This window comes from Felis catus, chromosome A2 (assembly GCF_018350175.1).
Source record: "Felis catus isolate Fca126 chromosome A2, F.catus_Fca126_mat1.0, whole genome shotgun sequence".
In the NCBI taxonomy this organism is placed as follows: Eukaryota; Metazoa; Chordata; class Mammalia; order Carnivora; family Felidae; genus Felis; species Felis catus.
The window spans coordinates 53,859,968-53,887,606 of NC_058369.1; the positions used below are offsets into that span (position 1 = coordinate 53,859,968).

A 27,639-nucleotide genomic window follows, 5' to 3' on the forward strand; every position below is an offset into this window, starting at 1 on the left:
CTCTGCCTCTCCCCCAGCTCACGCTCACTCTCTTTATCTCAAAATAAATAAATAAAAATTAAAAAACAACAACAATAAGAGAGAAACAGAGCAACTTTATAGTGGTAAAACCCAGTTTAATGACCACAGCTTAGCCAGATGATCAGGGTTAACATCACCAATCATAAGACATATGGACATAATGAAGCCCCTGATAAGATGAACCGAAAAGAGCATACATAACACTACATCTGTTGTATCCCTGCCCCCAAAATGCATAACATCAATTTAATCATGAGAAAACCTTACACAAACCCAAACTGAGGGACATTCCATAAAATAACTGACCAATTCTCTTCCGGAGGGTGAACGTCATGAAAAACAAGAGAAAGAGGAACAGTCACCTGTTGGAGGACATTAAAGAGAGATGACAGCTAAATGTTATGTGGGAACCTGGATTGGATCCTGGAACTAGAAAAGAACATTCCTGGATAAATTAGTGAAATCCATTTAAGGTTTGGTTAATAGTGTTATACCAATATTAATTTCCTCATTCTGATCATTGTAACATGGTGATGCAAGGTCTAACATTAGGGGAAGATGAGAGGATACATGGAAACTCCATACTATTTTGTAACTTTTGGGGAGGGCTCCTCTTCTATTTTTTGGAAGAGTTTGAGGATTGGTATTAATTCTTCAAACGTTTGGTAGAATTCACCAGTGAAGGATCTGATCCTGGACATCTGTTTTTTGGGAGGTTTTTGATTACCGATTCAATCTCCTTACTAGTAATTGGTGTGTTCAAAGATTCTATTTTTTCATGATTGTCTTGGAAGGGTGCGTGTTTCTAGGAATTTATCCATTTATTCTAGGTTTCCAATTTGTCGGCATTCTTTTATGATCCTTTGTATTTCTGTGGTATCTGTTGTAACATCTCCTCTTTCATTTCTGATTTTATTTGAGTCTTCTTTTTTTCTTGGTTGTTCTGGCTAAAAGTTTGTCAATTTTGTTTAGCTCCTCAGAGAAAACAATCAGAGAGATCAATGGTTTCATTGATCCTTTCTTTAAAATTTTTTTTAATGTTTCTTTCTGAGAGAGAGAGTAAAGGCATGAGTGGGGGAGGGGCAGAGAGAGTAGGAGACACCGAACCGGAAGAGGTCTCTCAGGCTCCACACTGTCAGCACAGAGCCCGACACGGGGCTTGAACTCACTGTGAGATCCTGACCTGAGCTGAAGTCAGACACTTAACCCACTGAGCCACCCAGGCACCCCTCATTGATCCTTTCTATTGTCTTTTTTATTCTCTATTTCACTTATTTCTGTTCTGACCTTTATTATTTTCTTCTTTATATACGACTTTTTTGGTAGGTTTAAAATTAATTCAAAATGTTTGTAGGGGATATACCCAAAACATTAGCCTCCAGAAAGATTTAAAAGAAAAGCATGAAGAAAAAAAGGTCAAATAACTCTAACCAAGATAAAACAGGCACCACTATATTTATCACAGACAAAATAGGCTTTAGAGCAAAAAGCATGATTTTGGAAAAAGATTATCAGTACAAAGGATAAAAGGAATACTTCCCCATGATGTATAATAATTTTAAAAGTGTACACACCTAGTAATAATATAAAAATATAGTAAGCAAAAAAGAAAAGATTTCCTAGAAGAAATTGAGAAATCAACTATTTAAAGTGGGAATTTGGGGGGTGACTGGGTGGCTCAGTCGGTTAAGTGTTGGACTTCAGCTCAGGTCATGATCTCGCAGTTTGTGAGTTTGAACCCCGCTCTTGTGTGGGTATGTCAAGGTAGATACATGCTTATTAGCTTTTATAAATATCACCAAGCAGTGTTCCATTGTAGCTGCATCAATTTAAAGCACCTACCAGCACCATATGAGAGTTCTATTTATTGCACATCCTTGGTAACACTTAATGTTGTCCATCCTTGTACACACCTATCACTTTGAACACCATCTCTGTGTGAAGACCTTCCCTTGATCTCTAACTCTGACCCAGTGCTCTCCCCCCATGCAAATGGTGTATCCAATTGTCAATATGACATCTTTCCTTGGATGCCTTGTGGGCATCTCCAAGACAACGGATCAATGCAAAGATCTTAAGTCCTCCTTCCTTGCAAAGGGTTCCTTCCCTTGATTCCCTCATCCTCATAAAAAGCATCACTATCTTCTCAGCTGCTCCAGCTAAACGCCTATTTCTCCTCCCTCTCATGTCCACATCCAATCCTTCAGCAAAGCTGCTACATTCCGTTTCTATAATACATTCAGGATCTGTCCGTTTCTTCCCACCTTCAACACCGCTCCTCTGATGCAGACCACTATTAATCATGACTGCACGACTGCTTAGCAGCCAGAGAGAGCTTTTTAAAAACATAAACCAGTCACCTCATCTCCTTGCTTAATACCTTCCAGTGGCTCCCTAGTGCTCCAACATAAAACCCACCTTCTCACCTTGGCCTGAAAGGCTGTGAATGATCTGGCCCCTAACCAGGTACCTCTCTGACCTCTCCTCTTCCAGTAGGGGAGTGACCACATTCCAGCCATTACCTTTTCTTTCTTTCTTTCTTTTCTTTCTTTCTTTCTTTCTTTCTTTCTTTCTTTCTTTCTTTCTTTCTTTCTCAATGTTTATTTTTGAGAGAAAGAAAAAGAGCACATGTGAGCGGGGGTGGGGCAGAGAGAGAGGGACAGAGGGTCCAAAGTAGGTTCTGTGCTGACAGCAGAGAGCCCAATGCAGGGCTCGAATCCATGAACCACAAGACCTTGACCCGAGACAAAATCGAATGCTCAACCAACTAAGCCACCCAGGCACCCCAGTAATTGCCTTTTCTTAAATACATCCGGCTCATTCCTGCCTCAGAACCTTTGTCCTTACTGTTCCCTCTGTCTGATAAGCTCTTCCCTCAAATCTTTGCCCAGCTGTCTCCTTCCCATCTGTTTAGGTCTTAACCCAAATATCTCTTCCTCAAAAAGGTTTTCTCCAACCACCTTAGCTAAAGTTGCCCCTCCATACATCTCTATTCTCTCACCCCTTTGTCTTTTCTTTTTATTTTTTTTTAAGATTTTTTAAAAGCAATCTCGGGGCACCTGGGTGGCGCAGTCGGTTAAGCGTCCGACTTCAGCCAGGTCACGATCTCGCGGTCTCTGAGTTCGAGCCCCACGTCGGGCTCTGGGCTGATGGCTCAGAGCCTGGAGTCTGTTTCCGATTATGTGTCTCCCTCTCTCTCTGCCCCTCCCCCGTTCATGCTCTGTCTCTCTCCGTCCCAAAAATAAAAATAAACGTTGAAAAAAAAAAGCAATCTCTACACCCAAAGTGGGACTCAAACTCACAATCCTGAGATCAGGAGTTACACATTCTACCGAATGAGCCAGCCAGGAGCCCCTATTTTCTGTATAGATCTTATTTTCCTGATGTGATCACTTACTTTTTTAATACTCTTATGCTCCATTAGAATATAAGGTCTTCAAGGGTCAGGAGCTGTGTGTCTAGTCCCCTGCTATGTTCCTACTGTCTAGAACTGCATTTGCCCCTATGGCAGCCACTAGCCACAGGTAGCTAAATTTAAATTCAGGGGCACGTGGGTGGCTCAGTCAGTTAAGCGTCTGACTTTGGCTCAGGTCATGATCTCATGGTTCGTGAGTTCGAGTCCGTGTTGGGCTCTGTGCTGGCAGCTCAGGGCCTGGACCCTGCTTGGATTCTGTGTCTCCCTCTCTCTGCCCCTCCCCCGCTCGCACTCTGTCTCTGTCTCTCAAAAATAAACATTAAAAAAAATAAAAAATAAATTTAAATTCATTAAAAGTAAATAGTATTGAGAATTCAGTTCTTGGGGCGCCTGGGTGGCGCAGTCGGTTAAGCGTCCGACTTCAGCCAGGTCACGATCTCGCGGTCTGTGAGTTCGAGCCCCGCGTCGGGCTCTGGGCTGATGGCTCAGAGCCTGGAGCCTGTTTACGATTCTGTGTCTCCCTCTCTCTCTGCCCCTCGCCCGTTCATGCTCTGTCTCTCTCTGTCTCAAAAATAAATTAACGTTGAAAAAAAGAAAAATTAAAAAAAAAAAGAATTCAGTTCTTTAGTTACACTAGTGAGATTTCAAGTGCTCAATAGCCACCTGTGGCTAATAGCTACCATAGTGGATAGTGCAGACAAAGAAAATTTCCAATATTCCAGAAAGTTCTGCTCTAGACAGCACTGTCCTAGAAACCAGCTACCCAATGAGCATATAATAAAATAAAGATATTTGGGGGGCACCTGGGTGGTTCAGTCGATTGAGCATCAGATTCTTGATTTCAGCTTGGTTCATGATCCCAGGGTTGTGGGATCAACCTCCACCTTGGGCTCCACAATGAATGTGGAGCCTGTTTGAGATTCTCCCTCTGCCCCTCCTCTCCACTGTTTGCATTTTCTTAAAAAAAAAAAGTATATATATATATATATATATATATATATATATATACACACACATACACATATATACATACATATATACATACATATATATATATATATATATATATATATAATTTATTTTGAGAGAGAAAGAGGGGAAGGGGGAAGCAGGGAAGGTGCAGGGAGAGAGGGAGAGAGAGAATCCCAAGGCTGTCAGTGTAGAGCCTAACAGGCTCATTCCCATGAACAATGGAGATCACAACCTGAGCCAAGATCAAGAGCCAGGGGCTCAACCGACAGAGCCACCCAGCTGCCCCCAAATATCTTTTTAATATCTCTATTAAAAAAGATATTTTTAATCCTTATCTTATGAGGGAGAAAAACATAGGTCAGAGAAGTTGTGTTATTATCCCAAGGCCACACAGCCAGGAAGCAACCTAGCAGGAATTTGAATGCAGTGTTGTTTTGCTCTGAAGCACATGCTACTCCCTTTCTTTTTTTTTTAAGTTTATTTATTTTGAGAGCAAGAGAGCATAAATGCGTGAGGAGCAGAGAGAGGGTGAGAGAGGGTGAGAGAGAGAGAGAGAGAGAGAGAGAGAGAGAGGGAATCCCAGGCAGGCTCTGCACCTCTAGTGCAGAGCCCCAAGGGGCCTACGGGGCCCTCGAACCCACAAACGCAGAGATCATGACCAGAGCCAAATTCGGATGCCCAACCAACTGAGCCACCGAGGTGCTCAGTTGAGCCTCCCTTTCTTGAGAGCCAGCAGCCTCTTGGCTGTTTAAAAAGGCACAGGGCTCTCTCGTACTCCTACATATCCTCCAACCCTGGGCTTGTACCTAACTGAAGAAGGCGTGGGCAGCTTCATTGAAGGATTGTTGTGCAAGGCATTGAAAGATTTAGGGTCTGTCCAGATTTCATCTCAGATCCATTGGCTGTTCCACACTTAGTAAGTCTCTACGTTTCTCTGGGTCTCAGCTGCATCTCTATAAAATGAAGAAACTTACCCTGTGGCCTGAAGACTGGAGATAGCACGCAAGGGACCTGGTGACTAGGTACACTCTTCAGCTCCTGCCTGATTCTGAGGCAGGCCACATGAGGAGTAGGGTGGGGGTGGAAGTGCTTTGGTTGGTTTGACCCACAATAGCAGCTCTTGTTGCTTGAATGCCTACAGATGAAAAAGCTGAGGCTCATAGACGTGAAGTAATTTGGCCAGGAGAATTGGGATCTGAACCTGAGACTCTCTGATCCCACGCGAGTGCCACGCAACCAGAGTCGGGACCCATAGGAATCAGGAGGAGTTTACCGGTGAAAGGTGGTGAGCTCCCCGTCTCTGGAGGTGTGCAAGTCGGTCTGGGCCACGCACGGAGCAGTGGCTGGTGCCCGGGAGCAGACCATAGAGCCTCTCGCAGGCCCCTTTCCGCTTGCCGCGGCGGCCCCGGCCCAGGCGCGAGCGCAGCGCCACCAGGGCGGGGCGGGGGCTGCTATTTCTGTCCGGTGAGCGCAGCCCGCGCCGCGAGGCGGGGGAGGGGGCGCCCGCGCCGCCATATTCCCTCCCGCCGGCCGGCCCCGCGGCGTGCAGCCACCATGAGCACCGCCGCCTTCCACATCTCCAGTCTCCTGGAGAAGATGACGTCCAGCGACAAGGACTTCAGGTGCGTCTCGCTGCCCGGCCCCCAGTCTCTCCGCCTTCCACTGAAACCCGGGCCTTCTTCGCCTCCGGTCGCGCCGGCCCATCCCCCACGAGCGTGCAGCCCCTGCCCCTCTCCCCGCGTAAAGCTCCACCCCTCCCCTGACCCCCGCGTCCGCCACCCCTGCTTTCCTGTTTCCCTCGTCGCTGCCCTGCCCTTTCTACAGTCCCAGCTTCATCTCCCACCGTGCGCGCTTCGACCCCTGCCACCGTCCCCTGGTCGGCGGAGCCCCGGCTCCGCCCCTCTGCACCTTTCCTCTGCCTCCTCTCCTCTTGCCCAGCCCTCGTCTCTCCCCGTGGCTGATGCGCCCAGGCCCCCCGCTTCAACCCACGGTGAAGCCCTCAGCCCCTTCTTGGGCATCCCAGCGCCTGCCTCTTCTTCCTGGCACTGGAACTCAGTCCCTTGTCGGGCCCACGACCCGGGGAATGACTTTTCCATGGATACCCTCAGCACCGCCCTCTTCTCTTCAGAGTCATCCCAGGCCTCCTCCCTGCACTTCATCAGGGCATCTTCTCTCCTCCCCTCCCCTTCCAGGCTTGCTCTGACACAGCTCTAAGGAGGGGGCTGGGCTGAGTGGCTTTGCAGGCACTGGTAGGTGATGGTTGGGGTGGGGGCTTTTAGGGTTTGGGTGCCACTCCCCTTATCATTGTTCCCCTTTCGCCAGACATCTCTGAGCCACACAGGAACAGAGCTGAAAAGAAAGGAGGAAACCTCTCGTCCAACCCCCTCATCCTCAGGGGGAAACTGAGGCCCCTGGAGGCCAAAGGGATTGGCCCTGGTCACACAGCCAGTTCTGGACCCTGGGAGCTAAAAGGAGCCCACAGAGACCAACATAACCCACTTATTGAACATTCTGTCAGTTTATCCCCAGTTTACAGATTGGGAAATGGAGGCTCAGAGTCATGAAGGGGCTAGTCGCAGTCACAGAGCTATGAAGTGGAGGACGTGGGGTCCAAATCCAGGTCAGTCTTAAGCCAGAAACTGAGATCTCAGCAAGGCCATCTGATTCCAGCCCTCTGACAGGTGAGGAGATTGAGGCCCTGTTCTCCTGGTCTGGCTCCTGCCCTCTCCTGACACCCAATCCTCAGCACCCCTCAAGTGCCTCTGAGTAGAGCTTTAGAACACAGTGCTGGATTCAGACCCTGGCCCCAGCCACTTACTGGCTGTGTGACTGTGGACTTCTGAGCCTCAATTTCTGTTTCTATAAGATGGGATGATAATAGAACCCACCTCAGAGGGTTGGTGTGTGTATGAAAAGAGTTAGTAACATGTGCAATGCCTAGATTAGTGGCTGGCACCAGGTAAGTGTTTCATAAATCGTTACTTATGCACATCAGAAACCTGCCATGCCCTCTGCCCACTCGTTACTTGTAAACCCCACCCCCTTTCTTTCCTTCTTTCACCTGGCTCACCCCTACTCTTTTGTCACCTCTTTGGGATGCCTCCTGACACCCAGGCAGGGTTGGGCACCTCCCCTGGGCTCCCACAGCGCCTTCCCCGCCCCATGTTTCTACTGCATCACTTCTAGCCCCTGTGCCAGGCCTGTGTGTTTCCTTTTTGCATCCCAGAGTCTGTTCGAGGTACACAGAAGGTGCTCAGTGAATGTTTTCTGGGTCCCAGGCTCCCTGCTGTGCTGTCCAGTGCAGTCTCAGTCAGTCCGCCCCTCTGCCTGGGTGGTATGATTGTCTTTCCTGTTCTTCAGAGGCTTGGCGAGGTGAAGTGACTTGCCCAAGGTCGCATAGTCGGCTAGTGGCCGAGGGGATTTGCACCACTGTCTCTTGGGCCCCAGGTCCAGTCTCCAAGAGAGGGAGTTGGCCCTGCCATCTAGAGCCAGAGAAGCCCTTTCAGTCTGCTCTGCCTGAGAACACTTAAAACCACCCAAGCATATGAGGATGGTGTCTATTTTTAAAGTCCAAATACCAGGAAGGCTGGGTCCTGCTGACCAACTGTCCAGGTGCCCATGTGGCAGAGTATTTCAGCTGAGTTGCCTCTAGGATTTCTCTGGAATGAAACTGAAACTGTGTCCTCTGGCTTCTGGAGGCAGGTGGCAACAGCAAGTGGGGGTCCCAGGCAAGGTGAAGGAAACCTTTGATCCATGTTGCCCCTCTTTGGGCAGGAGGCTGCTCAGTTCCCACTCAGACTCCAGCAGCCAGATGGATAAACTGGGGGGTCTTGCAGGAATTCCCAAGTCATTTGTTGAAAACATAATAGTAATTGTTGAGGAGCCGGGAGACCTGACTGGTGGGCGGAGACTCTTCCCAACTTGCTGTGTGTCCTTGGACAGCTCCTACAGCCCCTCTGAGCCTGGTTTTCCCATCTGCCTCATGCGAAGAGCTGGTTGTCCTATTGAAACCTCCCAAGGATGTTATGAAGTGGAGCAAAGAATATTCACCTTTCATAGGTGGGAAAAATGAGACTCTAGAGAGCGGTCAGTTGCCTAAGTTCACCTAGAATAAATGAAGCCAAACTTCAGTGCTAAAGCTCTTATCTACCAAATTACATGCTTTACATCCCCCACTGCCACCACCACATCCATGTACACAATACGGCTTTCTTTCTCTGTGAGCCGGGTATTTGCAGGAACTCGGGGGTGTTTGAAATGCTGAGGCATCTCTCGGAAGGGTTGGTTTCTGAGTTCGGGTTTCCACACGCTGCTTGGCTGTCAGGGGCTGGCTCTCTCCCTCCTTTCCCTCCTTCCCTCGCCCTGCCTCCCAGGCCCTCTCCAGAACTATTCTTTGCTGGGTCTGGAGTCCCAGGGATGAACACGATGGGCCCTTGTGAGTTCACAATCTAATGAGGAGACACGCTGGTGACCAAGCTTGTAATGAAGTTTGAGGAGTGCTGTGATGAGGAGTGCAGAGTGCTCTCACAGAAATCTATCCAGGGTAGCCAAGCATGATTAGAGACTGTGGGTTAGGGATAGGGCACGGTGGTCAGAGGAGTCATCCCTGAGGCTGGGCCATTTGAGCTGGGCCCTTGACAGTCGAATAGGAGTTCAACAGAGAAGAAAGAGGGGGGGCAGGAGGCTCATCTTGGGCAAAGGAACACATTCCTTCAGTTTCCAGGGTGAGCTGGGTCACCATGAACTGCAGCAGAAATGCAGCTTAGAGATCCTGGCTGCCATCTCGGAATGTCCCCTCAGCCGGGCAGACCTAGGAATGCATGTGCCTACCCCACGCCTTGGCCTGGCTCAACTGCAAACCTTCTCCTTCATCTTACCTTGGCTGCATCTGCAATGAGGAGGCCCAGAGGTGGGCACAGTCAGTCCTGCCACTCCCTCCTGGCCTCCAGCCCAGCCTCCTTCCTTTCAGCAGCTTGAGGCTAATCCCAGCTGTTAAAAATAAACAGCAGTGACAAAGACCAGTGCCTTCCCAGTAACAGGGCGCTGGGGGCCTCCCCGTGACATCATGCAGCAGGTCTGAACCTGCAAAGATGAGGCTAGAATCCCGACTGTGATCAATTTTGCCACAGGAGGCTTGGGAGGGGTGGGGGAGGCTCTTGTTAACAGAGCAAGCTCAAGCCCAAAAGCAAGGCTGGTGTGAGGAGGCAGAGTGGCCTGGTGGGTCACCAAAAGCTGGAGGCTTTCTCTGGGGCTGCCACTGTCTGGCCCTGACTTTGCCGCATCTCTCCTTGCTGCTCTGGCCTTCTCCAGTCTGTCCTCATAAGTGCCTGCGGGAGCCAGTGAACAGGTGCAGTGGGCCTGGTGGGAACCTGGTGGACTGGAGAGAGTGTCCTACCTAATGAGGGCAGCCATGCCTTGACCAGCCAGTTATTGTCACCAGGGGATGTTGGCCCAGTTGTATCCAAATACTCTATTTTCAAGAGAATCTGGAAATCACAACTTTTACATCAACTTTCCCAGTTTCCCAAATGCTGATAAATCAGATTTTTGAAAAACATCTGCAAGGTGGACACAGCTGAGGGCTGCCAGTGTAAGGCTGCTCTGCCTTCTTAATCTTGGCAGGAGCAGTGCTCCATGATGCCCTTGCAGCCCCAGCTCATGGCCTTCCAACTCAAGACTCCCACTGCAGTTTTCATTCCCCGGGACACAGCATCAGGCTGCACAGATCTGCCCACCTGTGGGTGGGCAGCACTTGGCTCTGATGCCCACCGTGGACCAGGGAGCCATGGCTGTGGACTGGTCACCTGTTGACACTAGTGTCTAAGATGTGCTTGTGGCCCATCAGCATGGCCTAGTGCAGTAGTTCTCAGGGTAGGGTCCCCACCCCCAGGAACTTGTTAGAGATGAAAATTCTTGGGCCCCGTCTCAGACCTGATCCCAGAAACCCTGGGGGTGGGGCCCAGCAGTGTCTAACAAGCCTTGTGGGCGATTCTGATGCCAGCTAGAGTATGAGAACCACTGGTCTAAAGGCAGGGGCTGAGTGGGTTCTCTGAGGTGGGGGTGGGCAGGGCTAGCCCCACTCCACCTGTCTGGTAGAGAGGTGTCTGTTCAACCTTCTAGCATAAATGGGAGGTGAATGATGTAACATGCCATTATAATGAAGTGCTACTTACTGAATGCTCATTGTATGCTAAGTCCATCACATACATTCTTTCATTTTAACTTCCATATAACCCTGCAAGGCAGGTGCTATTCTTATCCCCCCCTTTTTTTTTTCTGACAGGTAAACTAGGGCTCTGAGAGGTGAAGTGACATGCCCAAGTTCACATTTACATAAATGGCAGAAGCAGGAGCCACCAACCTAAAAGCGCTCAGCATTTGGCCAGGGTGCTGTACCACTCATAGTCTGCCACCATGTGGCAGCTCGTGCCTTACACATGGGTCTCCTTGTAGCCCGACCATGCCTACAGTGCAGATAATCTACTTGCCCTTGAATCTTTGTATCAAGGTCTACTTCTGGGGGAATGCTGAGATACCTCCCAAATTACTGGGGGCCTGGAGCTGCTCAGTAATCCTCCTCTGCCCTCATGCCCAGGTTCATGGCCACCAGTGACCTGATGTCAGAGCTGCAGAAGGACTCCATCCAGCTGGACGAGGACAGCGAGCGCAAGGTGGTAAAGATGCTGCTCAGGCTCCTGGAGGACAAGAATGGCGAGGTGCAGAACCTGGCCGTCAAGTGGTGAGTTTTGGCCTCGGTATGGATGGGACAAGGCCAGGTGTGACAGAACCCCAGGGATCCCTGCCTCTTTGGGGTGCAGCTTCTGATAGAATAGTTGCTGAGCAGCTCTTGAAGGCCCAGAGGAGGTGGACAGTGCCGTGGTCTGGATTTCCCCAGAAGTCGACCCGGTGACAAGGATTCAAGTGTAAGTTTATTTGGGAAGTGATCTCAGAAAACTCCAGTAGGCGAATAGGGAAATGAGGTAGGGAAGGAAGAAAACCAATAAGGTGTGAAATATCAAGCAAGATACTGCTGTGGGCAGATGGAGCTTAACCCTACTGGGGGCCTTTGGGACACAGTTGTAGTGGGCGCCCTATGGAGTTTTCCACCCGCCAGCTGTCAAGTCCTGTTGAGGCTGTTCCCAAGGTAGCATGGAGGGTTATGTATTCCATGACGCCTCCAGCCAGAGAAAGCCCTGAGGTACAGATGCAGGTGCTGGCAGCTGGAAGGTCATGTTGGCATGCAGAAGAGTGGTGAGAGCTGAAGGGACAGGGGGCCCCAAAAGTCTTTGCCCTCGGCACTATGAGGTTACAGTCCTGAGACCGTGGAGAGTACCTTTAGAGCTAAAAAAGCAAGATGAGGTATGTGCAGGGCACACGTGTGTGTAGGTGGAGGATTGAGGAATGGCAGGGGTCAATGAGAATTGGGGCATTGCCTCTCGAACTCTGTGAGCTGAGCCCAGGCATTCTGGGTCGTCTTAATGAATTTCAATTTGATCCTAAGAGCAGAGGGAATTCAGTAGAGTTTTATGCAGGAACATGACGTGGTCATGTTTGTCGTCTGGAAGCATCCCTCTGGCCATGCAGTAGCGATAAGATAGGGTGCATGGTGGTTTCCCAGTAGCAGAACCAGTAACACAATAGCATGTGTTCGGTATGTAAATGCTTGGGCCCGTTGACTGAAGTGATAAAGTCATGAGAAGCCTGTTCTAAATGTAGGCTCATTGTGGGTGCCATGGCAGCTGGTAGGTAGAGACAGGTATGGATGCTGGGGACTCCGATACCACAAGCAGCGTTGCTCTTAGTGACAAGATTTTCTGAAACGGTGAACATCTCCTGGTAGTTTCCCAAAAAACCAAGTACAGTCTTCCTTTAATTTACCTACACAATTATATGCTTGGAAAATTTAGAGTCTATTAAAATAGTATAAAAAGTACTTTGTGTTTATATGTAAATTGAAAGTAGATTTTGGACTCAGATAATTATAGAAAGGTTTTATTTTTCCTATACAAATGCCCAGTGGGATGTTAGAACACATCCAGCAGGATGTGAAACATGTTCTGTTTTGCAATATTGTCTTTCCCAGCCACCCCCCACCCCCAAAATAAAAGCCAGAAGCGACATCTTATTAGTTACAATGACCAAAAAAGGCCCCCATAAATTTCCAGAACACCCCTGAGGGCACTGCACCCCAATCAGGAACTATGGGAGGTGGAAACGGGAACCCTATGATTACTTAGATGGAGGAACTGATGGAGAAAAACATCAAGAGAGTCAGGGTTTGCAAACTGGTATGCATTGGAGTATCCTGGGACCCTTGTTGAAGCTATGTATTCCCCAGGGATTCAGATTCAGGACTGGGAGGGGTGGGGAGAGGAGGCTGAGGTAGGCAGATGAGAAGGCAGCACCTGGGAATCTGCATTCTAATGAACACCAACATCTCAGAACCACTCATTTAGGTCAGAGGTTCTCTTTTTTTTTTTATTTTTTTATTTTTTAAATTTTTTTTTCAACGTTTATTTATTTTTGGGACAGAGAGAGACAGAGCATGAACGGGGGAGGGGCAGAGAGAGAGGGAGACACAGAACCGGAAACAGGCTCCAGGCTCTGAGCCATCAGCCCAGAGCCCGACGCGGGGCTCGGACTCACGGACCGCGAGATCGTGACCTGGCTGAAGTCGGACGCTTAACCGACTGCGCCACCCAGGTGCCCCATAGATCAGAGGTTCTCAACCTTAATGGCACAGTAGAATCACCTAGGGAATTAAAAAAAAGGCAAAACAACAACAACAAAAAAAAACAAAACCCTGCCAATGTCCAGGCCACACCTGAAAACCAATTAACTCAGATTCTCTGGGGCTAGCACCCAGGTGACAATTTTTTAAAGGTCCCAGGTGATGGCAATGCACAGTTAAGGCTGAGAACTGGTATGTCTAGTGTAGCTATTTTTAAAATTCAGTGTGGATTCAAATCACCTGGGGCCTTTGTTGAAATGCAGATTCTGGTTCAGTAGCCCTAGGGTAGGACCCGAGATTCTGCGTCTCTGACAAGTTCCGGGTGATGCTGGTGACACTCATGATGCTGATCTGTGACTACAATAGGCAAAGCAATGCTCTAAGGCAGAGATTCTCGAAGTGTGGTCCCTGGACCACCAGTATCAGCATCTACTGAGAACTTACTAGAAATGTAAATTTTCAGGCCCCATCTATACCTTCTGAATCTGAACATCTGGGGTGGGCCCAGAAGTCAGTTTTAACAAGTCCTTCAGTAGATTCTCATACACGCTCAAGTTTGAGAACTGCTGCTCTCAGGTATTCCTTGGTTTCCAGCTGAGGTTACTGGGTTCACTGGTATGCACTGAGATGCAAAACCCAGGAGGTGGTGCAGGTTTGGGAGGTGCCAGGAATGATGTTGGCAGAGCAATAGGGTGCCTCTCCTTCTGGCAAAATAGGGAGTCCCCTGTCGATCTGGAGCCTTTTCCTCAGCACATGTGGCCCTGTGGGCCTGAGGGGACCCTAAGGAGCAGCGTGACTCAGGCTGAGCCTGGGGCTTTTGGACCCCATCCCTCCCTCTCTCCCTACTCAGCCTGGGTCCTCTGGTGGGCAAAGTGAAGGAGTACCAGGTGGAGACCATCGTGGATGCCCTCTGTGCCAACATGCGGTCAGATAAGGAGCAGCTCCGAGACATCGCTGGCATCGGCCTCAAGACTGTCCTGTCGGAGCTCCCCCCTGCAGCCACAGGTACCCAGGCCCCAGAGATATCATCATTTGTGCTACTTTACAGTTAAGAAACTGGGGCTCAGAGAGTTGAAGGGATTTACCTAAAACCAGCCAGCTAGTACGTGGCAGAGAATTCAGACCCAGCTCTGTTTAACTTCATGGCTCTGTGTCAGGAATGCTTTAGCTGCGAGTAACAAAATCTAATGACAGCTTGAAGAAGTACAGCGTTGCTTTTCTCACATAATTCTGGAGAGATCAGCCATTCCACTTTTGTAGCAATTCATTTAGCAGGTCAATTAGGACAGGGTGAGGTCTCTGCCTGTGTCTTTTGTCTTTTATAAGGAAAGCACATGTTTCTCCAGAAGCCCTCAGAAGTCTTGTACCTATAGCTCACTGGCCAAAACATGGTCACTTGGCCCCTGCTAAGAGCAAGAGCATTTAGGAAAGGAGCTTCTCCTGCCTCCTTAGTTAGAAGGTAGAAGGCAGAGGAGTTGGATATGGGGTGAATCAGCCAACAGGTCAGCCATCAATTCAGCTTCCTTAGCCAACCCCCTTTAGTTCTTTCAGACTCTGGGTCAAGCCTTGGACCACGTAGGGTCAGCAGGATTCTCAGGAATGTGAGCTCGGGAACATAATGACAGCAAAGGCTGACCAGAGGTGGAAGCCAGCCCTAGCCTCACTGTGCTATGCTTTTGCTCCGTGCAGGCTCTGGCTTGGCTACCAACGTGTGCCGGAAGATCACCGGCCAGCTCACCAGTGCCATTGCCCAGCAAGAGGATGTGGCTGTGCAGTTGGAAGCCCTGGACATCCTCTCTGACATGCTGAGCAGGTACAGGCGGCCACCCTGGGCAAGGAGGACCGGGAGAGGGTGGCGAGGGGACAGAGAGGGACTCAAATCCACAGAGCCGGCACTCACTGCACACCATGCTCTGTGCTTGGGGTCCCTTACTTGTCCTGGCAGCCCTAGGAAGGAGAACTCCTTCGTCTCAATTCTGTAGTCTCTGTCTCTGCCCAAAGTCACTGTCAGCACCAAGGTAACAGTAAATGGCAGAACCTGGGGTGATATAGCTGAGCCTTTGTTTATTTATTTTTAATTTACATCCAAGTTGGTTAGCATATAGTGCAATTATGATTTCAGGAGTAGATTCCAGTGATTCATCTCCTATGTATAACACCCAGTGCTAACCCCAAGTGTCTTCCTTAATGCTCCTTACCCATTTAGCCCCTCCTCCCACCCACAACCCCTCTAGCAACCCTCAGTTTGTTCTCTGTATTTAAGAGTCTGTTTTGTCCCCCTCCTTCTTTTTATGTTATTTTTGCTTCCCTTCCCTTATGTTCATCTGTTTTGTATCTTAAAGTCCTCATATGAGTGAAGTCATATGATATTTGTCTTTCTCTAATTTCATTTAGCATAATACCCTCTAGTTCCATTCACATAGTTGCAAATGGCAAGATTTCATTCTTTTTGATTGCCGAGTAACACTCCGTTGTGTGTGTGTGTGTGTGTGTGTGTGTGTGTGTGTGTGTGTGTATATACATATATACATATATATATATATATATACACACACCACATCTTTACCATTCCCCCATCAATGGACATTTGGGCTCTTTCCATACTTTGGCTATTATTGATAGTGCTGCTATAAACATGGGGTTGTATGTGCCCCTTTGAAACAGCATACCTGTATCCCTTGGAAAAATACCTAGTAGTGCAGTTGCTGGGTCATAGGGTAGTTCTACTTTTAATTTTTTGAGGAATCCCCATACTGTTTTCCGGAGTGGCGGCCCCAGTTTGCATTCCCATCAGCAGTGCAAAAGGGATCCTCTTTCTCCGCATCCTCGCCAACATCTGTTGTTGCCTGAGTTGTTAATGTTAGCCATTCTGACAGGTGTGAGGTGGTATCTCATTGTGGTTTTGATTTGTATTTCCCAGATGATGAGAGATGTTGAGCATGTTTTCATGTGCCGGTTGGCCATCTGGATGTCTTCTTTGGAGAAGTGTCTATTCCTGTCTTCTGCCCATTTCTTCACTGGATCATTTGTTTTTTGGGTGTTGAGTTGGATAAGTTCTTTAAAGATTTTGGATTCTAACCCTTTATCTGATGTGTCGTTTGTAAATATCGTCTCCCATTCCGTTGGTTGCCTTTTAGTTTTGCTGATTGTTTCCTTTGCTGTGCAGAAGCTTTTTATTTTGATGAGGTCCCAATAGTTCATTTTTGCTTTTGTTTCCCTTGCCTCCAGAAACATGTTGAGTAAGAAGTTGCTGCGGCCGAGGTCAAAGAGGTGTTTGCCTGCTTTCTTCTCTAGGATTTTGATGGCTTCCTGTCTTACATTTTAGGTCTTTCATCTGTTTTGAGTTTCTTTTTGTGTATGGTGTAAGAAAGTGGTCCAGGTTCATTTTTCATGTCTCTGTCCAGTTTTCCCAGCACCACTTGCTGAAAAGACTGTCTTTACTCCATTGGATATTCTTTTCTGCTTTGTCAAAGATTAGTTGGCCATATGTTTGTGGGTCTGTTTCTGGGTTCTCTGTTCTGTTCCATTGATCTGAGTGTCTATTTTTGTTGGGCCTGTATTTTAAATTGTATTGCACATTTTAAAACCATTCATTCACCCTTTAAGACTTGAGCACCTACTCCACCACCCAGAAAAATGTCAGGTGCTGAACTGGTACTGGGAATGTGGAGATGGAGGAGTCTGGGGCACTGCTAGGAAGGAGCTCACAGACACATAAACTAAGGGGAGTAAGAATAACAGTAAGGAAAAGAGCAGAGTCTTTAGGAGCTCAGAGGAGGAGCCCCTAACCTGGATGGGGGTAGGGAACCTTCCTAGAGAGGGTCCTGCTAGCTGAGCCTTCAAGGATGGGCAGGACTTGTCCAGTATTGGGTGGGCATAAAGGGGACCCTGGTAGGAGAGACTGCCTTCGGCCCAGAGGCTGGAGAAGACATAGGGTCCTGGGGGTTGTGCAACATAGGTGTGGCACTCGGGTGTAATGTGGAGAGGGCTGGGCAAGAGCTTAGATCACACTGAATGTGTGAGGAGTGGGGTGGTGGTCAGGGCAGGGGTCCAGGAATGCCTTGTGTATATTTGTGTGCTTCAGACTCCTCTTCCTGTCTGCAGTGTGCATGGTGGATGGGAGGGGTTGAATGGGCAAGGAGACTGGTTAGGAGGCTTCTGCAGGCAGGTGAACTCAGGTTGTATTTAGTAGATAGACTCCACAGGGAAATAGACTTGGAGTGGGTCAGGGGCAAAGACTCAAAGATGACACCCAGGCGTTTGGCTTTACTAAGTGGGGCCCCAGACATAGGGCCATTGGCTGTGGTGGGGTGCACTCTGGGAACAAGGAGCAGGTGTGTGGGGAAGAAGGTGATGGATTCATTTGGGCATGTTGAATCTGAAGTGCCTGGGAGGCACCCACTCAACCAAAGACTCCATGAGGGCAGGCCCTAGGCTCACCTGAGCTCCCAGCACAGGCCCTATGACATTGTAGGTGAACAAATAAATAAATGAAATCCAGCGAGCTGGCCTGGATATGAGAGCGTGAGGTCAATGTGCTTGTGTGGAGTGAGAGAAGAAAAGGTCTCAGGATATGTGTGGGACAGAAAATGCACAGGCCTGTTTGGAGGTGAGGATAGAAGCTGCTGAAGTGAGCAGGGGCTGTATTCTACCTGTGCATTCTCTGGTTTTGCCTCTTGCCTTGATCTCAGAGCTCAGCTTATCCAAAGGGCACTGGAGAGCCATTGAAGGAGTTAGGCAGAGGAGTGACCAGGTCAGAGGTAGGTTTTAGACCAGTGTGATCTCAGTAAAGGGGATGGACAGTCAGGGTATTTGGAGAGTGTGCCTAGAGGCAAAGCCCAGACTCCCAAGGAAATCAGCCTCACTGGAGACACCCAAACTCTATTACCATCAGGCCTTCTCCCCAGGCTGGCAACCTGGACATCTGGATTCAACTCCTGGCCTTGTATTTCTTGGCTGAGTGGTCTTGAGAAAGTCCCTCCCCTCTCCTTCTCTTGTGTAATAAGAATAAATAATTACTCCACACAGTTGCAGGGCGCCTTTCCTTATACCAAGGCCCATTGGGTTGTCATAATTCTGGCGAGGAGGTCAGGAGAGGATTGGGGGAAGGAGAGCTGCCTGGCCCAGGCTGCCCTCTGGGTGGGCCCCGTCCGACGTCCCCTCCGACTCCCCAGGTTGGGCGCCCCTCTGGGTGCCTTCCATGCCAGCCTCCTGCACTGTCTGCTGCCGCAGCTGAGCAGCCCACGCCTGGCCGTGCGCAAGCGGGCAGTCGGGGCACTCGGCCACCTGGCGGCCGCCTGCAGCACCGACCTCTTCGTGGAGCTCGCTGACCACCTGCTGGATCGGCTGCCCGGCCCGCGTGCTCCCGCCAGCCCCGCCGCGATCCGCACTCTGATCCAGTGTTTGGGTAGCGTCGGCCGACAGGCAGGCCACCGTCTCGGTAAGGGGGTGGAGCCCCTCTGTAAGGAGGCGGGGCCGAAGTGGGGAGATGCCGCGGGGCCTGGGGCGGACTGCAGCCTAGGTAAGGGGGTGTGGCTCAGGCAGGGTCGGAACTGGGGAGAGGGGTGGGGCCGGAGTGTCAGCCACCTCCTAGGTAAGGGAGCATGGCTAACATCTCAAAGGGGGAGGGCGGAGCTTGAGAGGCAGTGGGTGGGCCCTGAGCTCCACATGCTTCTGAACCTTACCTACCTGTTATGAGTCTCCCGGGTAATTGTAAATCATGCCACCAAACTTAAATACAATATGTTCTATCGTCCTACTTTAACAGATATGCTATAGTAACAATCTATAAGCTGGGTGTGAATTTTTAAAAATTTTTGCTGGGGGATAAGGTACATACAGTAAACTGCACTATCTAAAGTGTACAATTAGGTGTGTTTTGACCTATGTGTACAGCTGTGAAATTACTACAGCAATAAAGGTGCAGAACATTTCCATCACCCCCCAAAGTTTCTCTGTGCCCTTTTCCAGTCCGACCCTCCCTCTGCCCCACTCCAGGCAAGCACTGATCTGCTTTCTGTCACCAGAGGTTAGCTTTATAGAAATGGAATCCTGCAGTCGGGGTTGAATTTATCTTCAAGCACGTCAGAGTTCTGGGCTGGAGCAAGGCAGTGTGGGTAGAGTTGGCCACGGTCTACCCCTCCTTCCTCTCTGGCTCTCTCACTCCGGGAGACTTTATGAACACACATGGGGAACACAGGCTGAAGTCCATGCTCTGTCCACATCCTCTCTCAAACAACAGCTGCCTGTTGGTCACCCTTGGGAGTATGAACCCAAGAAGGATGTCTGCACAGGGTCAGACTAGGGTTCATGGTCAATTGGGCAGGAAAATGAGAAAGGGTGTGACTGGAGAAGGGCTGGGACAGAACCCTTTAAAGAGGTGGGCACCTCTTGCCTGGTGCATAAGGGCAGTGCCTGCATTTCTGTTTTTCCCACCCAGGGCTACAACCTAGTGCAGGAAGTAAGAGGAGGGCATGAATAATAGTTTCAACAACAGATGCTACTTGAGTGCCTCCCCTGTGCCAAGACTTAGGTGGAGCTCTTTATCTGCAGCATGTCATTAATCTTCACAAAATCTCTGCCTGGTAGGCATTGCTGTCCCTACTGGGAAGATGAGTAGATGAAGCTCAGAGAAGTGTTGTGCTGTGTCCAAGGTTGCATAGGTCATAGGTGGCAGAGACAAGGCTAGAACCCACATCTGCTCAACTCTGAAGCTGCTGAGTTGAGTTTGCAGTGGCCAGGGCTGCAGGTGCAGGGACTAGCTGAGTGCTGTGGGCTGAGGGAGCCTGGGGATGGGTCTGGCCTGCCCTCAGTGATGCACCTGGCTCTCTAGGGGCCCACCTGGACCGCCTGATGCCCCTGGTGGAGGAATTCTGCAACCTGGATGACGATGAGCTCCGGGAGTCCTGCCTCCAGGCCTTTGAGGCCTTCCTGAGGAAGTAGGTGCAGTACGGGTGCCAGGAGAGGGGGGCCCACGGTTTCTTTGGGAAGTTGGTGGGGAAGGGGTGGGACAGGATGCTGGCCTCAAAGCACTAAGATCTCAGGACTCACCACTGGGCCCACCTGCTACCCTGTCCTGCCTGTCCAGCAGAGCCTCCCCACTCCCACCCCAACAGATGCCCCAAGGAGATGGGTCCTCATGTGCCCAATGTGACCAGCCTCTGCCTCCAGTACATGAAGCATGACCCCAACTATAACTACGACAGTGACGAGGATGAAGAGCAGATGGAGACAGAAGACAACGAATTCAGTGAGCAAGGTGGGTGGCCAACTGGTCACTGGGGCTAGAAGGCGGAAATGGGTGCAGCTTTCCTGGGACACCCCCTCGGCCCCCCAGCCAGAGACAAGGCCACATCTGGCACCTCCACCGTGGTCTTAAGCCTTCCTCAGTCTCTAGCCCTGACCTCCATAATCTGGATTCCACAGGCCCCCACCCTCTGCACAGATCAAGGTAATGATAGTAATTGCTGTCATTTATTGAGCATCTACTGGTGTGCTGAGCATTTTCATTTCATGGTTATTCTAATAACCCTAGAAAACCAGGTGTTTATTATTATCCCCATTTAAAAAAATTTTTTTTTAACGTTTATTTATTATTGAGAGACAGAGAGAGACAGAGCATGAGCATAGGAGGGGCAGAGAGAGGAGGAGACACAGAATCTGAAGGAGGTTCCAGGCTCTGAGCTGTCAGCACAGAGCCCGACGCGGGGCTCAAACTCACAAACCCAGCAAAATCATGACCTGAGCCGAAGTCAGACGCTCAACCGACTAAGCCACCCAGGTGCCTCTTATTATCCCCGTTTTTTAGACAAGGAAACCCAGACTTAGAGTAGAGATTTGCCTGCGATAACACAGCCAGGAAGTGGCAAAACTGGGCTTGCAGTCTCCACCTCTATGCTGCCATATCTGTACCTGCTTAGTAACAGTTTCTAAGAGATGAAGCTTTCACCCAGCAGAGTGAAACTCTAATAGTGGAATGATAGGTACTGGCAGGGGGAGAGAGATACCTGGATGGGGAATGGACGCAGTGGCTTTTTTCCGTTCGTGCCCATGGTCCTAGCTGTCATTCAGACTGATGGCCCAGGGCCGGTAGGGCATTGATGGAGGCAAAGGACTTAGGACCTGATCTCACTCAGGGTGAGATGGGATGGTAGGAGACAAGGTTGGACAGGCGTTTTGAAGCCCAAATGCCAAGCCAGGGAGGTTGAGCATTTTCTTGTCAGTAGCAGGAAGCTATGGATTTTTCTTCCTGGGTGGCATAGGGTGGAGATAACAAACAACGATCCATCCGAGGATATCTGCAGTGCTGATAGGACACATCCATGGGACCGTCCACATGGCCCACTATGGCTTCTCCAGATGTCAGTGCTCTGAAAGTCTGAGTCATCTGCAGAGTGGCACGGATAGAAAGAACACACTGGGTCTGTGTGTGTTACACACTAACTGTCCCTAGTTAGGACTGTCCCCTTCTTAGCCTCATGTGTGTCTCTCCAGATGTATGGGTGGACCTCGTGGGCCTGAATCTTAGCTCTGTTGTTTCCTAGCTGTGTGTCCTCGGGAGAGTCTCTCACCCTCTCTGAGCCTTATTCTTGTCATCTGTAAAATGGGGCTCAAGGCACCCTCATTCCTGAGGCGTGGTAAAGTACTTGATGAGGTCTGTACTTGGAGAGTAGAAAGCTTGAAGAGTAGAAAGTCACACAAACACAGCTTTTCCTTGTTAGTAGTCCTGCTTGGAAGCCAGAATCCGGACTTGAGAGGCTGGGGCCAGAGGTGGAGGAAGTGAGGAGGCCAAAGGGAGGCCCTGTCAACTGTCGTTTCTGGAATCCCAACAAGTGAAACATCACACAGCCAGTTCTGAAACCAAAGGATGGGTTTTGTGCCCCAAATGGATTGTCTTAAACCCTCACTGATGACTTGGAAGTTAGTTTTGTCCCTCATGTAGGCAAAACAATGAAGGGTCTGGAGACAAAGGGAGGATTCTGGTTTAACTCCAACTGTATCCCTGCTCATGTAACTTGGGGTGAGCCATTCCCCCCCAGTTTCCACATTTCTACAGGGGCGAAATAATCCTTGTCTTACAAGATGGTTGTGAGGCTCAGATGAGGTTGTGGATCTGAAGTGCTTGGCACCACCTTTGGCACGCAGTAGGTGTTCACTAAATGGCAGGTAACATTCCTAATAGTGTGTAAATCAAAATTGAAAGATGAAACAGTCCTGACTCCCTCCTCCCTGCCCCCTCTCTTGTCACTTCCCCATCCTGCGAGACAGCCTGAGTGGGGCCAGGACACATGGGTGTCCTGTTCATGCCCCAGAGAGTGAGGACGAGTACAGTGATGATGATGACATGAGCTGGAAGGTGCGCCGGGCAGCGGCCAAGTGCATGGCCGCCTTGATCGGCTCTCGGCCCGACCTGCTGTCTGACTTCCACTGCACCCTGGCGCCTGCACTCATCCACCGCTTCAAGGAACGCGAGGAGAATGTCAAGGCTGACGTCTTCGGGGCTTACATTGTGTTGCTGCGGCAGACACGGCCCCCAAAGGGGTGGCTGGAGGCCATGGAGGAGCCCACCCAAACAGGCAGCAACCTGCATATGCTGCGCGGCCAGGTGGGCATGACTCCTCCTGTCTCCCATCCTTGCTCCTGCACTCATGACTCACCCTCCCACCTGCTCACCCTTCCATCCCTCCACCACCGCACCATCTGTCCACCCAGTGAGATGTGTGCACTGAGCACCCACTGTGTGTCTGGCCCTGTGTTAGGTGCAGAGTATAGTGGGGAGCATGGCAGGTGAAGGCCTGGCCCCCTGAACCACACAGGGTAGGGGCAGATAGACAACCCAAATAGGGCTTCCAGCCCCCTAAGAAGGAGTTTCAGTTTTATTCTAAGAGCCTAGAAGCCACAGGAGGGGAATTACAGGATCCCATTCCCATTTGAAGGAGCTCACTCTGGTTGCTGTGTGGGAAATGAATTGTCACAGGGAGGGAAAGAATAGATGCTGGAGGCCAACAGGAGGCCGTTGCTGCTGTCCAGGTGAAAGGAATGGCACTTCGGGCTGGGGGTAGGGGCAAGAGGAGTGGTCAGACTGGAGGAGTAGTATTTGGGTCTTGGTGTCAAATTGGATGTGAAGGGTGAGGGACAGGAAGGTGTCTATGTGAGTTCCAGGGTCTGGCTAAAACATGGGCTGCAGTTCCTTGACCTGGTGGAGAAGGGAATATCTAGAGTTCCATTCTGGACATTTAAGGTTCCAGGTCCTCGGATGCCCACGTTGAGGTCAGACAGGCAGTTAGCACACGAATCTGGTGTTGGAGATGGAGATCTGGGAGTCTTTGCTTCACTGGAATCTGAAGCTCAGTGAACAGATGGGCTCCTCTGGAGAGAGAATCTACCCAGGGAAGGGAAAGGGGCCTCCTTTATTCCCCCTTATGGAGTGTATGGGTGAGAGCCAGACTGCCAGGTGACCTTGAGCAAGTCACTTAACCTCTCTCTGCCTGTTCCCTATCTGTAAAGAGAGCCCAGGAATAGTTCCTACCACAGAGGGTCTGTGTATGGAGCGAGGGATGGAAAGCTTGAGATGGAGTGATCCTCTCACACTGGGGGTCCTCCATGGGCATGTGCCCCAGCAAAGCTCCCCAGTAGTCGGTGGGACACCCTGGTTCCCTGGGTGGTCACGTTTCTCCTTCAAACTGCCCACAGGTGCCTCTCGTGATCAAGGCCCTGCAGCGGCAGCTTAAGGATCGGAGTGTCAGGGCCCGCCAGGGCTGCTTCAGCCTCCTCACCGAGCTGGCAGGGGTCCTCCCTGGCAGCCTGGCAGAGCACATGCCCGTGTTGGTAGCAGGTAGGATGGACTACAACCAGGTATCTCTCAGCCTGGGCTCTTCCAGAACCCAGACCCCAGGCCTCAATCCCCATGGGTAACCTGTTCAGCAGCCTATGGTGGCTCCCCACTGCCAGCGGTGAGAACAAAGCTGGGGTGCAGGCCCTTCTTTCTGGTTTCAGGGGCGTTTCCTGGCCTTGTGTCCCTCAGCCCTGGCCAAGCCCTGATTTTTCAGGATCTGCAACATAAGAGCCCTGGGGCCTGGGTCCAGCTTACATGCCTGCCGGTGCTCCACCCCCATATCCAGAGATTGCCTGGGGCTCCATAACCTTTGCACCCACCCCACAGGCATCGTCTTCTCTCTGGCGGACCGTTCCAGCTCTTCCACCATCCGGATGGATGCCCTGGCCTTCCTGCAGGGGCTGCTGAGTACAGAGCCAGCTGAGGCCTTCCATTCACACCTGCCGACTCTCCTGCCACCTGTGATGGCCTGCGTGGCTGACCCTTTCTACAAGATCGCAGCTGAGGCCCTGCTGGTGCTCCAGGAGCTGGTGCGGGCCCTGTGGCCACTGGACAGGCCTCGGACGCTGGACCCTGAGCCATATGTTGGAGAAATGTCTGCAGCCACCCTAGCACGGCTCCGTGCCACTGACCTGGACCAGGAGGTGAAGGAGCGCGCCATTGCCTGCATGGGCCACCTTGTGGCCCACCTGGGTGACCGGCTTGGGGATGACCTACAGCCATCGCTATTGCTCCTTCTGGACCGCCTGCGGAATGAGATCACCCGGTTGCCTGCTGTCAAGGCACTGACGCTGGTGGCCTCGTCCCCGTTGCGGCTTGACCTGCAGCCCATCGTGGCTGAGGCACTGCCCATTCTGGCCTCGTTTCTGCGAAAGAACCAACGGGCGCTGCGCTTGGCCACACTGGCTGCCCTGGATGCCCTGACCCAGAGCCAGGGACTGAGCCTCCCTCCGTGTGCTGTGCAGGCCGTGCTGGCCGAGCTGCCTGCCCTGGTCAGTGAGAACGACATGCATGTGGCTCAGCTGGCTGTGGACTTCCTTGCCACGGTGACCCAGGCCCAGCCGGCCTCTTTGGCCAAGGTCAGCGGCCCTGTGCTCTCAGAGCTGCTGCGGTTGCTACGCTCACCCCTGTTGCCAGCAAGTGTGCTGGCAGCTGCTGAAGGCTTCCTGCAGGCCCTGGTGGGGACGCGCCCCCCGTGCGTGGACTACGAGGAGCTCATCAGCATGCTCACTGCGCCTGTTTACGAACAGGCTGCGGACGGCGGGCCGGGCCTGCACAAGCAGGTGTTCCACTCTCTGGCTCGGTGTGTGGCAGCCCTTGCGGCCGCTTGTCCCCAGGAGGCGGCAGGCACGGCAAACCGCCTGGTCTGCGATGCCAGGTCGCCTCACTCGAGCACAGGGGTCAAGGTCCTGGCTTTCCTGTCACTGGCTGAGGTGGGCCAGGTGGCCGGGCCAGGCCCCCAGCGGGAGCTGAAGGCAGTGCTCCTGGAAGCCTTGGGGTCACCCAGTGAGGACGTGAGGGCGGCCGCCTCCTATGCGCTGGGCCGCGTGGGCGCCGGGAACCTGCCTGACTTCCTGCCCTTCCTGCTGGGGCAGATCGAGGCTGAGCCCCGGCGGCAGTACTTGCTGCTGCACTCGCTCAGGGAGGCCCTGGGGGCCGCCCAGCCCGACAGCCTGAAGCCCTACGCCGAGGACATCTGGGCCCTGCTGTTCCAGCGCTGTGAGGGTGCCGAGGAAGGCACCCGGGGGGTGGTGGCTGAGTGCATCGGCAAGCTGGTCCTCGTGAACCCTCCATTCCTTCTGCCCCGATTCCGGAAGCAGCTTGCTGCAGGTAGGGGCACAGGTGTGGGCAAAGGCAGTCCAGATCAGAGGTGGGCAGTTTCTCCCAAGTGGCTCACTCACAGGGAGCTAATTCAAGTGATTAGATCTGAAGAGTCTTGGTGTGGATAAAGCAAAGGCAGAGAAGCCATTAAAACACAGTGTTTCCTGAGACGTGTAGGCCCTCTCCTGGGGGCTCTCTGGGATGGAGGAGACAGAATCCTTAATACGTCCCTACAAAAAATAAGTTTTTCATGATGCAGCCTTCATACTCCTTGGTGTGGACAGCAGCCTCATGCTCCAGGCACAAGTTAATAAAAGGAGTTCTTGGCCTGCAGGGAGTGCAGCTCTCTTGGGTTTGTTTGAGCCAGGAGCAAATGTCAGTATAGACTAGGTAGGACCCAGGGCCATACTCGTAGGGTTTGGGGAGGGTCCAGCAAAAACCAGGGGCAGGTTTTGTGTGGTTCGGTAAGGGCATGTCAGGGCTCTCTGAAACTCAGGGAGGAAGAAAGCAGACAGGTGGGGCTGTGGGGCTCTTGGGTAAGTGAAAGCCCCTGGGAATGAAAGGCCTCCAGGCCTTGAGCTGGCCAGCTGCTCCTCTGAGAGAGTCAGAGGGTGTATTTATTCATATAACGCAGGCAAAGTGCTTGGTATAGCATATGGTATGTAATTAATACTAAGTAAAAACTGCTGTTGTTGTTATGTTCGTGATCACAGTTAAGCCCTCACTGGGCTGCTGGGTTTATAAGAAGCAGCTTGGTGGCTCACACCACTGCATGGACGAGAAGAACGTGTTGAGGACATTGCCTGTTACACTCACAGGGCTCTTCACAAGGAAGCTTGAGGGGCCAGAGTCTCAGGATATGAGGAGCAGCCCCGCCATTTCCAAGCCCTGATTCACTTCTGCCTCATGCACCTTGTTGAACTAGTTAAGCGGTCACATTGCCTTTTTACCACCAACTGCCTGGAAGCTTAGAGCCAGACTCATGGCCTGCTTCCAGCAAGTTCATGGGACTTCCTAGGTGGCTCTCCCTGCCCTCACTCTAGTCTTCCTTTCACTTCCTTGCCTGTGTTTTTCCTTGGCCTCGTTTTTCTCATTTAAAAAAAATTTTTTTTTATTAATGTTTTTATTTATTTTTGAAGGAGTGAGAGAGACAGCATGAGCGGGAGAGGAACAGAGAGAGAGGGAGACGCAGAATTTGAAGCAGGCTCCAGGCTCTGAGCTGTCAGCACAGAGCCGGATGCAGGGCTCAAACCCATGAATCGTGACATCATGACCTGAGCTGAAGTCGGAAGCTTAACTGACTGAGCCACCCAGCCACCCCTCGTTTTTCTTATCTTAAATTCACTTAATCCTGTTCTGTTGTCCATGTCTTCATGAGCCACACTGAATCTTGTCATAAGCCAGTCAGGATAGAGAGAGAAAGAGGAAAGAACTGTAAGTCTCAAGTCAGTAGCTCTTTTCCGTTTTCACACCTTGGCACCAAAGTGTAAACTTTCTTCTGACTGGAATGTAAGGGCTAAATGACGGAAACAACCTTAACCCCTCACTGTTGGGTGTTGAGGTAGAGAGGAGGGAGCAGCTGCTGGGTTCTTTGTTTCACCATAATGGGAAGTGTATTCCCCACCCCTTTTTCAGCCTCTATATTCAGAAAGCAAGCGGAAAAGTAAATTTAAGTAACTTCTCCATTCCCAAGCTTTCGGGATGTTCTGAGTTCTGTTGGAATCCCCTTGGCCTTCAGCTTGCCTGGAGCACACCTGCCGCCTGCTTAGAGAATGCAGGCCTGAGGAGGAGGGCCCAGCCAGGGCTCAGATTCAGCCGTTGAATTCTGGATCTGCTGTGTGACCT

At 50.9% G+C, this 27,639-nt stretch overlaps 2 protein-coding genes across 7 annotated transcripts in view; one reads left to right on the forward strand and one right to left on the reverse strand.

Moving 5' to 3' along the window:
- TMEM40 (transmembrane protein 40) overlaps window positions 1-5,850 on the reverse strand; it is a 66,625-nt gene extending 60,775 nt beyond the window's left edge. Inside the window, exons 1-2 of one of the 5 annotated variants that reach the window (XM_019825102.2) lie at window positions 5,682-5,850; window positions 5,383-5,543 (exon numbers count right to left, since the gene is read on the reverse strand). In XM_019825102.2, coding sequence (XP_019680661.2) covers window positions 5,383-5,543; window positions 5,682-5,773 — 253 coding nt within the window. In that variant the 5' untranslated portion in view covers window positions 5,774-5,850. The remainder of the gene's footprint in view (window positions 1-5,382; window positions 5,544-5,681) is intronic. The other 4 variants (XM_019825101.2, XM_019825099.3, XM_006928995.4 and 1 more) reach the window with 4 other exon arrangements.
- A 19-nt stretch (window positions 5,851-5,869) lies between these two features.
- CAND2 (cullin associated and neddylation dissociated 2 (putative)) overlaps window positions 5,870-27,639 on the forward strand; it is a 33,656-nt gene continuing 11,886 nt past the window's right edge. The window contains exons 1-10 of one of the 2 annotated variants that reach the window (XM_045051974.1): window positions 5,870-6,030; window positions 11,004-11,147; window positions 13,990-14,144; window positions 14,829-14,952; window positions 18,314-18,579; window positions 19,972-20,077; window positions 20,255-20,397; window positions 22,451-22,743; window positions 23,832-23,973; window positions 24,301-25,803. In XM_045051974.1, coding sequence (XP_044907909.1) covers window positions 5,963-6,030; window positions 11,004-11,147; window positions 13,990-14,144; window positions 14,829-14,952; window positions 18,314-18,579; window positions 19,972-20,077; window positions 20,255-20,397; window positions 22,451-22,743; window positions 23,832-23,973; window positions 24,301-25,803 — 2,944 coding nt within the window. In that variant the 5' untranslated portion in view covers window positions 5,870-5,962. Of the gene's footprint in view, window positions 6,031-6,934; window positions 7,090-11,003; window positions 11,148-13,989; window positions 14,145-14,828; window positions 14,953-18,313; window positions 18,580-19,971; window positions 20,078-20,254; window positions 20,398-22,450; window positions 22,744-23,831; window positions 23,974-24,300; window positions 25,804-27,639 lie in introns of those variants that run through there. The other variant, XM_045051975.1, reaches the window with a different exon arrangement.